This window comes from Amblyraja radiata, chromosome 32 (assembly GCF_010909765.2).
Source record: "Amblyraja radiata isolate CabotCenter1 chromosome 32, sAmbRad1.1.pri, whole genome shotgun sequence".
In the NCBI taxonomy this organism is placed as follows: Eukaryota; Metazoa; Chordata; class Chondrichthyes; order Rajiformes; family Rajidae; genus Amblyraja; species Amblyraja radiata.
The window spans coordinates 22,455,860-22,471,056 of NC_045987.1; the positions used below are offsets into that span (position 1 = coordinate 22,455,860).

A 15,197-nucleotide genomic window follows, 5' to 3' on the forward strand; every position below is an offset into this window, starting at 1 on the left:
TAAATAAATGATGGGTCTTTGTCCCAAACATTATGGAGGGCACTGTACATCTGTCTTGATGCTAATGATCTTACAACAGATTTTAATTTTAATATGTTAAAGCACTTCAATGAAGCACGGCATCATTAACATTTTAATTGCAATTGGAATGCTATACAGAATCTATAAATTCCAGCAAATATCTCACATAAACGGTGCGTTCACCCAAAATATTCAAAATAGTAAAGAAAAAGACAAGGAAGATCAAAACCGTAAGATATGTGATGGTGATAGACAGCAATCTTCTTCTGTCAGTAATAATGACATATTGTACTGAGGATGAATGCTGTTTTTCATGAAACCAATGTGCATAACAAATTTAATTACTTTACCCAAAAATCAATGAGAAACATACAGTGCCCTCCATAATATTTGGGACAAAGACCCATCATTTATTTATTTGCCCGTGTACTCCACAATTTGAGATTTTTAATAGAACAAATCACATGTGGTTAAAGTGCACATTGTCAGATTTTAATAAAGGCTATTTTAAAACATTTTGGTTTCACCATGTAGAAATTACAGCAGTGTTTATATATATTCCCCCCATTTCAGGGCACCATAATGTTTGGGACACAGCATTGTCATGTAAATGAAAATAGTCATGTTTAGTATTTAGTTGCATATCTTTTGCATGCACCGACTACTTGAAGCCTGCGATTCATGGACATCACCAGTTGCTGGGTGTCTTCTCTGGTGATGCTCTGTCAGGCCTGTATTGCAGCCATCTTTAGCTTATGCTTGTTTTGGGGGCTAGTCCTGCTTCAGTTTTTTCTTCAGCATGTAAAAGGCATGCTCAATTGGGTTCAGATCGGGTGATTGACTTGGCCACTCAAGAATTGACCATTTTTTAGCATTGAAAAACTCCTTTGTTGCTTTAGCCGTATGTTTGGGATCATTGTCTTGCTGTAGAATGAACCGCCGGCCAATGAGTTTTGAGGCATTTGTTTGAACTTGAGCAGATAGGATGTGTCTATACACTTCAGAATTCATTATGCTACTACCATTAGAAGTTGTATCATCAATGAAGATAAGTGAGCCAGTACCTTCAGCAGCCATACATGCCCAGGCCATAACACCCCCACCACCGTGTTTCACAGATGGGGTGGTATGTTTTGGATCTTGGGCAGTTTCTTCTCTCCTCCATAATTTGCTCTTGCCATCACTTAATCTTCATCTCATCTGTCCACAAGACCTTTTTCCAGAATTGTGGTTGCTCTTTCAAGTACTTCTTTGCAAACTGTAACCAGGCCATCCCATTTTTGCATCAAACCAGTAGTTTGCATCTTGCAGTGTAGCCTCTGTATTTCTGTTTATGAAGTCTTCTGCGGACAGTAATCTTGCAGTCATCTTGCAGTCATCGACAAATCCACACCTGACTCCTGATGTATAATGTAGTTCACCGAGTGATAAAACTGCTTCTAAATTTGCACACTTCCAATGAACTGTGTTTATGAAGCTTACTGAAAGCTGTGGTTATTAGCAACCAGGTGACATTCATTATAATAGGGTCTGCCTTACTGCAAAATTATTTCCCAATCAAGTTACATCAGATTCAACACTTGCACCCTCACCATAATATGGTAACAGTTAAAAATTCACAGCAGTTGCCACCCTGAGCCTGGTTTACTCACCTATTTTCACTTAATTCCATTTTAATGTCAAAGCAGTCAACTGAAAGTGAACGGACACATTGCACAGATCTGTTGCTATGGATTTTAACCTTGCTGCAGATAGCTTAATAAAGGGAATGCTATATATTTTCCTGCTTCAAGCATTGAGAGGCTAAGATGCCAGGTCTTTGCATATGTGTCCAAGATACAAAATTCCTCTTTGCAAAATTCCTGGTCTGGAGAGATTCATAGTGCTGTTAAAGCAATAAATCCGAGAGGCTGACGTATTTTGTAAAAAGCAGCTGAATGCCACTGCCAGCACGGATGAAGTTCTACAGCAAAGAAAATATACTTAACTCTCAAACACAAGGTCCCCTTTCACAGAGTCACGGGACAGTTCACGCAGTTCAAAACAATGCATCACACATGCAAAGATCACTTATGAAAGCATGGCTATAACTCACTCCCACTGGTGAAATGCTGCTATTTCCATACGATGCAAATTGAAACACTTATTAAGATAAAGTGGAATTACTTTTACTGTTGAAATGCAGCAATGATGCGGCATACCTCTAGCAAGTTACAAATCATGTTTGAACTCATTACAGTCAAACTACATTACAACAGAAGTGTACAGAATTTATTGCCACTCTGTCATCAGTCACCAGCTTCTCCTCGGCAAAATACCTGCTCTGCCACTAACCTTCAGCACAATTTCATTGACTGTGTTGGTGTCTGCTTCAAAGTAGAGATGCTTGTGGTCATGATTGCTTAGATATGTGAGCTTGAATATTGCGCTGCCTGCAAGGCAAACAAAGGACAGGAGTCAAACAGATGAACAGAGTTTTACTACGGATGCAGCTTGACAAAGAAACAGATGGCGATATTAATGTCCCATCAGCAGAACAGAAGGAAATTGCATGATGGCTACAGTCTCCGCATGTCATTTCAACATCGTTCAGGCAAAACTCACCACAAAGGCAACAGAACCCTTTTTAATATAATTTGATTCCCCCGTCCCATCACAATGGACAAAGTGCAAAATCAATCATTTGGTTAGTTAGGTCCTCTGTCAATTCTTCTTGTGGAGAGGTTTGGAGGGGGGGTTGCTGCCGTTGATGAGGGAGGAAAGAGGAATAAAACAAGAATCCAGACACTGCTTGGCGCTAATGTTGCAGGAAGAAAATATTTAACATTTGTGGTAGATTTACACAGATTTACTGCACTGGACTGATGTAATATGGTAATTATCTGCCTCTTGACCTTTCTTAATGCTGCAGTTCTGGAGAGGTTATGTTAACATGCATTAGAAAATGAAACCTTTTTAATTTTATCTTTTGATGCAGAGTCCAATTTTTTTAAAATATATGTTTAATTCAATGCCCACCACTATTTCAATAACCTTTTACGATATAATTTAGTACAGCAAAGGCATTAAATTACACAGCACCGTGGATTTTTAGATTCACCTCACAAAAAAATTACTAGGACTTCAAATTTCAGTACTGCAAGGCCAGAACTGCAGCTCTTTCATTCTCTAGGCCATTGTACATTTCTTATAGATTTACAATTTAATACACCAATATAAAAAAATGCTGAAGAAAATGATTGAGAAGGCACAAAATTCTGAGCAACATGATACCACGACATTTGCAATGATGGTCGAATGTAGCAAACTAGGGCATCCCAATATCTCCCAAGAGTTGAATGGCCGAGTTTCAGTGAACCATCAGGAATCCTCATCTCTGCTTCTACCAATCTCATACATTGGAGGTTGCTGATATCAGCAGAACTTGGGTGGACGGCCAAGTGGTGCAGTGGTAGAGTTGCTGGCTTACAGCAGCAGACATTCAGGTTCGATCCTGACTACAGGTGCTGTCTGTATGGACTTTGTACGTTCTCCTTATGACCACGTGGGTTTTCTCCAGGTGCTCCGGTTTCCTCCCACACACCAAATAAGTACAGGTTTGTAGGTTAATTGGCTTCAGTAAAATTGTAAATTATTCCTAATGTGTAGGATAGTTCTAGTGTATGGGGTGATAGCTCGTCCGCACAGACTCGGTGGGTCGAAGGGCCTGTTTCCACGCTGTATCTCTAATCCTCTAAACTTGGTATTCTGATGTTGATTGTATCCCATTAGTTTGGAAATAACAGAGCAGCTTTAAACAAACATCAGCTGTTTAAATTTAAACAGAATAAGCCAATTGCTAATAAATCAGTGATGAAACTGCTTCCACACAGCACCAAAAACCCGGGTTCAATCTTTACCTCGGGTGCTGTTTGGGTGGAGTTTGCATGTTCTCCTTGTGAACACACGAGTTTCCTCTGGATGCATCGGTTTCCTCCCACATCACAAAGACGTGCGGGTTTGTAAGTTAATTGGCCTCTGTAAATTGCCCCTGGTGTGGAGTGAGTGGATGCAAAAGTGGGATAACGGAACTAATGCGCACATCTGATCGACGGTCGGTGTGGACTTGGTGGCCCGATGAGTGTCGGAAGGAATGCCAGATGCTGGTTTATACTGAAGATAGACACATAATGCTGGAGTAATTCAGCAGGTCAGGCAGTATCTCTGGAGAAAAACAGATGACTTTTCAGGTCGGAACCCTTCTGCATTCTGACGAAGAGTTCTGACCTGATACATCACCTATTCTTTTTCTCCAGAGATGCCGCCTGACACACTGAGTTACTCCAGCAGTATGTGTCTATCTTTGGTGAGCCGAATCAATCCAAGTTCGTACACATGTAGAAAGGAGTTGCTGAGAAAAGAAAAGCAGGATTCATGATCCTGGATCAAAGAACCCCACACATGTTAATACATTCCAATGGCAGACCAATGTCAATTTGTCTTTGAGTGTTGAACAACATGTGGAATTGAAAACTACATTCTCAATTATTCACACACTTGAGTCCAGCCACTCTACGGGAATGAAACTAGTTTCTGCAAGCAATTAACATGGGCAATTTTCACATCACTTGAACTCTTATAATGATCACCAAATACATTGTTCTTTAATGCACATGGTAATTGCAAAATCCAAAAGTCCAAATAGTAAATGATTTTTTTTTTCTTGAATTATACAACTTTTAAGTATCCTGATTTAATGGAATTGTCTAAATTCAATTAAATAGTTATGAAATATATCGGCTGCTGATTCCAAGCATCAAAAGGCTGGTTAATGCAAGTAAACCCATCAGTTCTCGCATGCCGACCAAGATGCCCCATCTATGCTAGTCCCACCTGCCTGCATTTGTCACATATCCCTCTGAACCTTTCCTACTCCAGAGATGTGCAAGTAGGAACTGCACGTGCTGGTTTAAACTGAAGATAGACACAAAAAGCTGGAGCAACTCAGCGGGACAGGCAGCATCTCTGGGGAGAAGGAATGCGTGATGTTTCGGTTCGAAACCCTTCTTCAGATGAAACGTTACCCATTCCTTCTCTCCAGAGATGCTCCCTGTCCCACTGAGTTGCTCCAGCTTTTTGTGTCTATCTATCCCAGAGATGATTAGTTTAACTTGGCATCATGTTCGGCATGAACATTGTGGGCTGAAAGAAGAGTTCTGCTGGAGCTGTTCTCTATGGACTGTTCTTCATGGATTTGTTTTCTAATCATGTATTTTTGCACAATTGACTTTTTTTTGCAACCCTTTTCTTTTCTTGTAGAATTAATGTTTATCTGTGTTGTCTGAGATGCTGTTGCAGCAAGATCTTCATTGCACCTGTACCTCGTGCATTGACAATAAACTAGTCTTGAAAAATTGGTAATAAAATGGTTGTCTGTTAAAAGTGAAAATAAGGAGAAATTTCTTGTCTCACAGGGTCATGAATCTTTTAGATTCTCTATCCCACAGAGCTGCGGAGACAGAGTCAAAGTGGAGGCTGATCGACTCCCTGAAGTTGAAATGTCTAAGAATGTGGGGAGGTGGTGTTGGTGCCAAGGCTTGATCATCCACATTCTGACTGAATGGCAGAGGTGGTTCCAGGCCGATCAGTGTATTCTTGTTTATATTTTAATGAAATCAAACAGCTTTTAGAGTCTGCCAAAACAAGATGGTTGCAAGGATCTGCAGATGCTGGTTTACAAAAAACACAAAATGCTGGAGTAACTCAATGGGTCAGGCCGCATCGCTGGAGAACATGGATAAATGATGTTTTGGGTCAGGACCCTTAAGACTAATTGTTGTAGGGGGCGGGGGGAGAAAGCTGGTTGGGGGGAGGGGGGAAAACAAATCCTGGCAAGTGATAGGTGGAAATAGGTCGGGGGGATTTAGTTGGTAGATATTTGGACAGAGGTAGTGAAAAAGCAAAAGGTGTGAGATAAGGAGAAGAGGCATGAAATGTGAAGCCAGAGGAAGGGATATGGGAGGAAGGAGAAAGGAGGCAGAATTGTGGGAGAATTGGGTGCTCATCCAAGTGGGGAACAAGTAAGGTGGGGGAAGGGGGGAAGATGACAGACTTCAACCCTTGATGGATATTGGGGAACCAGACAGACTTTTACACAATCACAGTAGTTTAGTCGTCATGATGACGGCAACAACTTTAATTCCAGATTTATTTAATTCTTTGGATAGAAACTCCCGTGCTGGAAACGAAGCTTGTGTTTGCTGATCTAAGTCTCCACTAGCGGCAGATGAAAATGTTAGGGCTGGTGCACACAGGAGTAAACTCATTATGTTCTCACCCCTGTGTGTGCCAGGTTACTCCTGTGTGATGTAGTTCATTATTGCCCAACAACATCACTAGTCTCAAAAATGGCTTCATCCCACGAGAATTAGCTGGTGCTGGAGATTAAAAATGTTTTTAATCTAATTTGTTTATCTTACTCCTAATACACAATTCCCAATGCCTGATCCGTGTTCCAGCATGTGCTTCCTGATTTAGGGGTTGCAAATCTGACTGAGTGTCTGAAATCTAAATGTAGTACCTACCTCAACTACTTCCTCTGGCAGCTCATTCCATGTACCCAGTGGGGGGTGGGGGGAAGTTGCCCCCTGATTCTTGTTAAATCCTGTCCCCTCTCACCGGAAACCTCTAGTTCTTGATCTCCCCAACCCCAGAAAAAAGACTGCGCGACTGGGTGAGTTTTCAGTTGTAAATGCAATGAAAAATAACTGCAGTTCAGGGCAATTTTATATTGTGAAGAGAACAAATTATGGAAAAAATCTATGAATGAATGTGCAGGTTTTGGAGAAAATATGAGTACGTAATATTTTCTCATCATTTGCAGCAGGATCAAGCTGCTATATTTTTTGTTGTACAAATGCACATTGGTCAATAAGAAAATCTCTTTAAAATGTATCAAAATAAAGCTCAAGTACTTATGAAATTCTTTCAGTTCAATGTTACTTGGTATATTATTACAGTAATTTTGGTTAAATATATAACACAACCACAGTTAAATGTTTTAACTGCTTATATTTGCACTTTTTAGTATCAGAAAACAATACACATTTTCTGCACTAGAGATTTTTTGAAGGTTGATATCTGTGATATTTATCAATCTATTTACAATAATTTTCAAGAAAAATTAAAAATGTCTCTTCACCGTGATGACAATAAGGAATGTTTCATGGAATGCTTTGCCTCGAGAAGCTAAAATCCATTTGATGAAACAAGATCAAGACATCTAGTGGCAGTAAAAGCTAACTGCACTGATCTCATACCCATGTCCCATGAGAGAAGGGTCAAAAGCATCAGACTATCGCGAAATGAATAGGTCAGAAAATAAATTGAGAATAACCCTGGCTTAAATAATGCTTTCAAACCCTAGAGTGGTCATATTTCTTTGGAAATAAAATCACTGGGAAACTTTCTGGAAGAGAGACATTACTGTTTGCATTAAACCTAACCTCAAAACAAAGTGGCTGAAAGCACTGGTTCAGAACGACAGCAGATATTTTAAACATCCGAAAATAAACACGATACTGAATCTCTCCGTATACAGTAGATGGACATAACGTTTCACAAGCGTGTCGAGTCAGATTTTGGCCCTGAGTAGTTTCAATGTATTTTTCCATCTGATTCAAAAATCCCAAGAATGATTTAATTTCATTTAATTGCACAAGTCTTGGGTTTCTGGTTACACTTCATATGAATATGTGAGCAAAAGTAATTCCACGGATAAACAAACCCACAAACAAAATGGAACTTAAATTTAGCAGTGTCACTGTCATTTATTTTCTTGCAACACTGACTTCAATCGACACATATGCCTACATGTAACACACTTTCCACCAGGACTAAGTAATGGTGATTATTCCTAATTCTTAGTTTAAAAAAACCCAGCATGGAAACAGGTTATCCGGCCCACCAAGTCCACGCTGATGATCTATCACCCATTCATACTAGGACTCTGTTATCCCACTTTCACATCACTCCTTACCCGTTAGGGGCAATTTACAGAGGCAAATTATTGTCTTAGGAATGAAAAATTTGCCTTTCTCGAGTAATTCAAGGAATATGTTTCCTTCAAGGCAAACAATGTTGTGTTTGACATCAAACAACATAGTAATCATTCAGCAGGGAAGTTGTTCCTGTCAATCGACTAAGCAGGACACTTATCATTTTACAGAAAATCTGTGAGTGACTCATGTATGCCAGAAACTACGTCACCTTGGATCTAGCCTCAAAACAGCAGAGGACCTTTCTGACAATGCAATATAGAATACATATGCTCCACCACATTAGTAAAGGCAGGTTAAAATAACAGAACAACTTTACCTAAAGCAAGTTACATTTAGAAATCAAGTCAAGTCAAGTTTATTCGTCACATACACATACGGGATGTGCAGTGAAATGAAAAGTGGCAATGCTCGCGGACTTTGTGCAAAAAGACAAACAAACAAACAACCAAACAAACTACAAACAGAAATCACAGGTGAGTTTTACAAAGTGAGTGTTATTCGCATCTTTTATCAGCGATCATGACCTAACATTCTTTACCCTCCCATGTAGACAGAAGCAGAACTAATAAAAGCACCGTCACAGGTCAGGGGCTTTGAAGAGCTGTTGGGGGTTAAAAAAAAACCCACAATTGATATTCAACTGTCATTGTGTAGTTAAAGTGATAAATGTACTTAATAGAGTTACAATTGTCAGCAATTACCTCCAGTAGGTCAGTACATGAAGTCCACATATCCCAGACCAATCTCAATTACGAGAAACAAGATTTTCACAACAACAGGTCTTGTATCGCTGCCACCCAGTGCCAGGAAAAGAGCCCTTATGTGTGCTGTGGAATAGGAGCAAGAATAACTCCTTGGAGCCCAGTGCCTAACATCAACTGCAAATTATCTGGGATACTTCTATCCTCTGGGGAAGTCGGTCCCAGAAGACCATCAGTAATTGTGTCTCAGGAATCAATGAACTGGACAAGTTATGGGCTCTACAGTCCTGAAAGAAACACGCAAAGATCGCCCTTTTTGAAATCGGTTTAGTACAGCACTAAATCAGCTGAAGGACACTTGGCCTTATTGATCAGTTGGGCTCCCAGATCTTGAATTCCCTTGCAAGTAATAAAGAAACACACAATCACGTTTTAGGCAATTTTTCTCCAGTCACTGCTATTTTCAAGACTGCTGTTGGCGGAAAGGTCAACTGACAATCCCCAAATCTTCAATAGAGGATACAGTCTTGGAGTAGTTAAACTGTTTGTGGTAAACCTCAAGCACTCAATGCAGGAGCAGAGCTAGGAACAGGATCCATACAGCAGAGAGGAAACAGAAGTCCCCAGAGGAATGGATATACCGCAGAAATTTCAGGTTAAGCTACCTCAACAATTATTTTGTTAGAAGTACAATTGCTTCAATATTCAAAGATTCACATTTGGTCAAAAGGTCAGTTTTCTTGCACCAACCATTATTCCCCTTCCCTTCAGCCTAACAAAAGGGAAAAATACTCCCCTTGGCCCAACACCCAATGTTTTACCTGTCAACCCCATTCTCCTGCCTTCTCCCTGTAACCTTTCACGCCCTGGACTTTTATGAAGAAATGTTTTTAATGGAAAAGGCCAGGTACAAACTCAAACAATAAAACAATTGGCCTAGTTCACAACTAAACACCAGACCCCCCCCAACTGAAAATAATTGCTTCATTTAACCATCTGATTCAAAGATTATGTAACTGATTCCAAAAAAACCCAATAAACAATAATTGTACTACAGCCAGAAGGGGGAGGGATAAGGGAAGTTTTCAAATTGTCATTAGGCAAAAAAAAAATCATTTTTTTTGGGGCCATAATTTAGTCATAGCAGAATTTTAAGTTTACGGTTTGCACTTACAGAAATGTTCCGTAATTTATCTTTTTGAATGTACAAATACTTCTGCAAAAGAAATGAGAAACTACATGCTGATGACATATTAATTAGAGTTTCCTACTGGTTTCATGGTAAAAAGGGCAATTAAACATAATTATGATTTACTAGCCATTAAGATAAATTCCCAAATTGGAAATTGTCAAATAATTTAAAAAGTATTTTCAAAGCATTTGACAAAAAGCCCCCAGTGGTACTAATGTCCAATGTATTTTAAAAGTCTCAATGAAAAAAAATCTTAATTAGAGGCTCATTAGTATGTAAATGGAGTGGTGTTTTGTTACAACTGAGTAGGGATGATTTTCACAGAAAAACCTATTAAAAAAGTTATTACAATAAATGCAAAAAAATTCAATTGGATGGCTTGCTTCACTTTTTTTCCCGCAGATAAGAAAAATAATACTTTCTCATTTCACATGTTGGCTCTCAACAGCTGGTTTAATGAGGCACTTATGTTTGCTCTGACTTGTTATACTGGTGGCAAAATCTAAAAAATAGGCACATACTTGCATAATTTTCTCAACTTTTTACAGATACAAATTAATTGCTTGAAGATGTTAACAGCTGTTCTTCAATATTCCAACTTCATTTGGGAAACTTGTGAGAGAACATCATCTGGCTACACAGAACGTGGGTGCTCAATCTCTCCTGCACTCAGCCAGCAGGTTTGCATGGCCACCAGCAGTCTTTAAACGGTGCGATCTGAGGTAAAATCTTGTCCTCCCTTACTGTCGGACCCAATGTTAGGTTACAATGTTAGGTTCGATCCTGGCTAAGGGTGCTTGTCTGTACGAAGTTTATATGTTCTCCCTGTGACAGTGGGTTTTCTCCGACAGCTCCTGTTTACTCCCACACTCCAAAGACGTACAGGTTTGAAGGTTAATTGGCTTGGTATAATTGTAAATTGTCCCTAGTGTGCGTCTAGGATAGTGTTAATGTTAGGGGATCGCTGGTTGGCGCTGACTCGGTGGGCCGAAGGGCCAGTTTCCGCGCTGTAAATCTAAACTTAACCAAAAGGCAACAGTGTCCATGGACTGAATATGGGACCTTCTTAGTCTGCGTTATTCAATAATTTACCATAGTGGTGTCCAAGGAATTTGAACAAGAAAAATATATCGAAAGCTATCTTTGGAAGTTAAACAATGAAAGAAATGAAGGATGGAAGGCTTGAAAGCACTTACCACAGTATAAAAAATAACTTCTTACCCACACACCAAACTCTTAAATGGACTTCTCGCATGCTTGAGGTGATTCTCAATTCTCCAAATTACCTCATTGCAGTCCTTGCACTTTATTTGTACCTGCACTTTCGCTGTAACTGTAACACTATATTCTGTTCAGTTTCCTGTCTTATTTGCAATCCCTGTTTCACTCATGGTATGGTAATGATTTGCAGACACACGAGACTGCAGGTGCTGGAATCTTGAGGGGAAAAAAAACAATGTGCTGGAGGAACTCAGCTGGTCAGACAGCATCTGAGCAGGGAAACGGACAGAAGACATTGAGTTGGGACCTTTCCTCAGACTGATGATCAGTCTGAAGGGATCCGACCGGAAACGTCATCCATCTTTGGCATGATCGGCAAGAAAAAATAAAGTTTTTCACTTTATATCAGTACACGTGAGCCAATAATACCAAAGATAGTTCTCCAAAGAATTTGCAATAATAGTGCTCTGTTCTATAAGAAAGGCTGCAGTGCAGTGAATGTTCTGAGATTTGCTGAGTTAAACAGCTTCAATACTACTGAGATTAGCAAATTAATCTGAGGAGCCCCACTAGACATATGCAGGTGCGCCGTATGGAGCTTGTGTTTGATTGAAGTAGTGTCACTGTGTTTCTTGTTTTTTTAAAATGCTGCATTTTTAAAAAGCAAACATCCAAATTGCAAGTAATCGAAATAAAATCACAGACATATTGGTGTGCCCAAAAGACAACACTAAAATTTGGAGAAAATGTATATTCAGCATTCATGTAAGAAAAGAAAACATGTCCCACTCCAGAGCTCAGACCAAACGATATTGCTACAGCTCCAATACCTCCTCATCTAGTATACAATACTTCAAAATGGGTCACAGTAAAATATTTTTTTTTTAAATGGGGAAAATGCTTTTTATTTTAAAAGCATGCTAAAAAATGCTTTAAAAAAAAAAAGCATTTTATTTGGTAATCTCCTTAGAATTCGTTTATATAAACAGCATTTATTTTTTTAATGGAATGGAAGAACCACCCTTGGTTACACATACAATGCCCTCCATAATGTTTGAGACAAAGACCCATCATTTATTTACTTGCCTCTGTACTCCACAATTTGAGATTTGTAATAGAACAAATATCACATGTGGTTAAAGTGCACATTGTCAGATTTTAATAAAGGGCATTTTACACATTTTGGTTTCACCATGTGGAAATTACAGCAGTGTTTATACATAGTCCCCCCATTTAAGGGCCTCATAATGTTTGGGACACAGCAATGTCATGTAAATGAAAATAGTCATGTTTATTATTTTGTTGCATATCCTTCGCATGCAATGACTGCTTGAAGTCTGCGATTCATGGACATCACCAGTTGCTGGGTGTCTTCTCTGATGATGCTCTGCCAGGCCTGTACTGCAGCCATCTTTAGCTTATGCTTGTTTTGGGGGGGTTAGTCCCCTTCAGTTTTCTCCTCAGCATATAAAAGGCATGCTCAATTGGGTTCAGGTCGGGCGAATTACTTGGCCACTCAAGAATGGACAATTTTTTAGCTTCGAAAAACTCCTTTGTTGCTTTAGCAGTATGTTTGGGATCATTGTCTTGCTGTAGAATGAACCGCCGGCCAATGAGTTTTGAGGCATTTGCTTGAACTTGAGCAGATAGGATGTGTCTATGCACTTCAGACTTCATTATGCTACTACCATCAGCAGTTGTATCATCAATGAAGATAAGTGAGCTACCTTCAGCGGCTATACATGCCCAGGCCATAACACCCTCACCACCGTTTCACAGATGAGGTGGTATGCTTTGGATCTTGGGCAGTTCCTTCTCTCCTTCATACTTTGCTCTTGCCATCACTTTGATATAAGTTAATCCTCATCTCATCTGTCCACAAGACCTTTTTTCCAGAACTGTGGTTGCTCTTTTAAATACTTCTTGGCAAACTGTAACTTGGCCATCCTATTTTTGCAGCTAACAAGTGTTTTGCATCTTGCAGTACAGCCTCTGTATTTCTGTTCATGAAGTCTTCTGTGGTCATTGACAAATCCACACCTGTCTCCTGAAGAGTGTTTCTGATCTGTCGGACAGGTGTTTGGGGATTTTTCTTTATTATAGAGAAAATTATTCTGTCATCAGCTGTGGAGGTCCTCCTTGGCCTTCTTTTGCGATTAGTAAGCTCACCAGTGCTCTCTTTCTTCTTAACGATGTTCCAAACAGTAGATTTTGGTAAGCCTAAGGTTTGGATGATATCTCTAATAGTTTTATTCTTATTTCTCAGTCTCATAATGGCTTTGTTGACTTTCATTGGCACAACTTTGGTCCTCGTGTTGATAAACAGCAATAAAAGTTTGCAAAGGTGATGGAAAGACTGGAGGGAAGACTAGGTGCTGAGAGCTCTCTTATACCTGCATTAAGGAGGCAATTAAACACACCTGAGCAATTACAAACACCTGTGAAGCCATATGTCCCAAATATTATGGTGCCCTGTATATAAACACAGCTGCAATTTCTACATGGTGAAACCAAAATGTATAAAAATGCCCTTTAATAAAATCTGACAATGTACACTTTAACCACATGTGATCTGTTCTATTACAAATCTCAAATTGTGGAGTACAGAGGCAAATAAATAAATGATGGATCTTTGTCCCAAACATTATGGAGGGCACTGTAACTGAGAGGAATTAAACCTAGAAATATATTACGGGATAGTTTCTTCCCACAGGGTTTGCCTGACCTGTCGGTAATTCCAGCATTATCAGTGAAAAGACAATATATGATGACTGGTAGACAAAACTGCTGGAGAAACTCAGCGGGTGAGGCAGCATCTATGGAGTGAAGGAATAAGTGACGTTTCGGGTCTCGACCCAAAACGTCACCTATTCCTTCTCTCCATAGATGCAGCCTCACCCGCTGAGTTTCTCCAGCATTTTTGTCTATCTTCGATTTTTCCAGCATCTGCAGTTCTTTCTTAAACATATATGATTACTGACTATCTTTAGGCAGAGGGTGTTGAATCTGTGGAAACCTGAAAGAAGGCTGTGGAGGCAAAGTCAGTGGATATACTTAAGGAATAGATAGATAGTTTCTTGATTAATACAGGCGTCAAAGGTTATGGGGAGAGGGCAGGGGAATGGGGTTAGGAGGGAGAGATAGACCAGCCATGGTTGAATGGCTGAGTAAGCGATGGGCCGAATGGGCCAAATGGCCTAATTCTACTATCCACAATCCTTTGATTGTTTTGCTTTGATGTCTGAATTTCATCATCTTCTCAGTATTTTGCTTTTGTACTATTCTGGAAGTATAGCAGTAACTGTTGAAGAATTGACAAAAAGGCTTAACACAATCAAAATGATAAGAAAGAGTTATATGAACATGTAATAAATGGGAAGGTGAGAATCGAGAAACCACAGGAGGAAAGTGATAAAAAAGTAAGAATGGTGTGAAGATGCACTCAATCATAACAGGTAGGCATCACCACGTCTGAAGAACAATAATAGTAAAATGAAAGAAATTTTAAAAGAATACTGCATTGAACTGGCAAACCCAATAAACGTACAATGGTTCTGTACAGTGGACGGCTCGATTGTAATCATATATTGTCTTTCCACTGATTGATTAGCACGCAACAAAAGCTTTTCACTGTACCTTGGTACACGTGACAGTAAACTACCACAAATACTTCAGTGAACACTTTACTTTGAGTTTTTTTTTTTAAAGCATTAATAATATAAAGCAAAAGTATAGGACAGGATGGCTGAAAGTAATTGTAAATAGTTACAAATATTGGAATTGTCCAATTCTCCAAAGTGATTTCATTTTGCATTTTTGACAATAACATATTTAACCTCCCAAGGGTACAATGTGAGAGGAGGTACACATTGTACTTTCCGTTTTTAAAGCAAATTTATTTTAAAGTAGAGTTGAAGCTCACAGCTCAAAATAGGGTTTGCCATAATATACTGCCATTTTTGAGAAATGTCAAATCAGCCATCTCGAGCAGCATGACAGAGGTTTTATGTGCAATTTAATTGG

General features: G+C 39.3%; 1 protein-coding gene across 5 annotated transcripts in view; it reads right to left on the reverse strand.

Annotated features, from left to right (window-relative positions):
- Window positions 1-15,197, reverse strand: part of mapkap1 (MAPK associated protein 1) — a 244,695-nt gene that overhangs the window by 15,112 nt on the left and 214,386 nt on the right. For all 5 annotated transcript variants that reach the window (XM_033048807.1, XM_033048806.1, XM_033048808.1 and 2 more), the window contains one exon: window positions 2,356-2,453. In XM_033048807.1, the coding sequence (XP_032904698.1) occupies window positions 2,356-2,453 (98 nt within the window). The remainder of the gene's footprint in view (window positions 1-2,355; window positions 2,454-15,197) is intronic.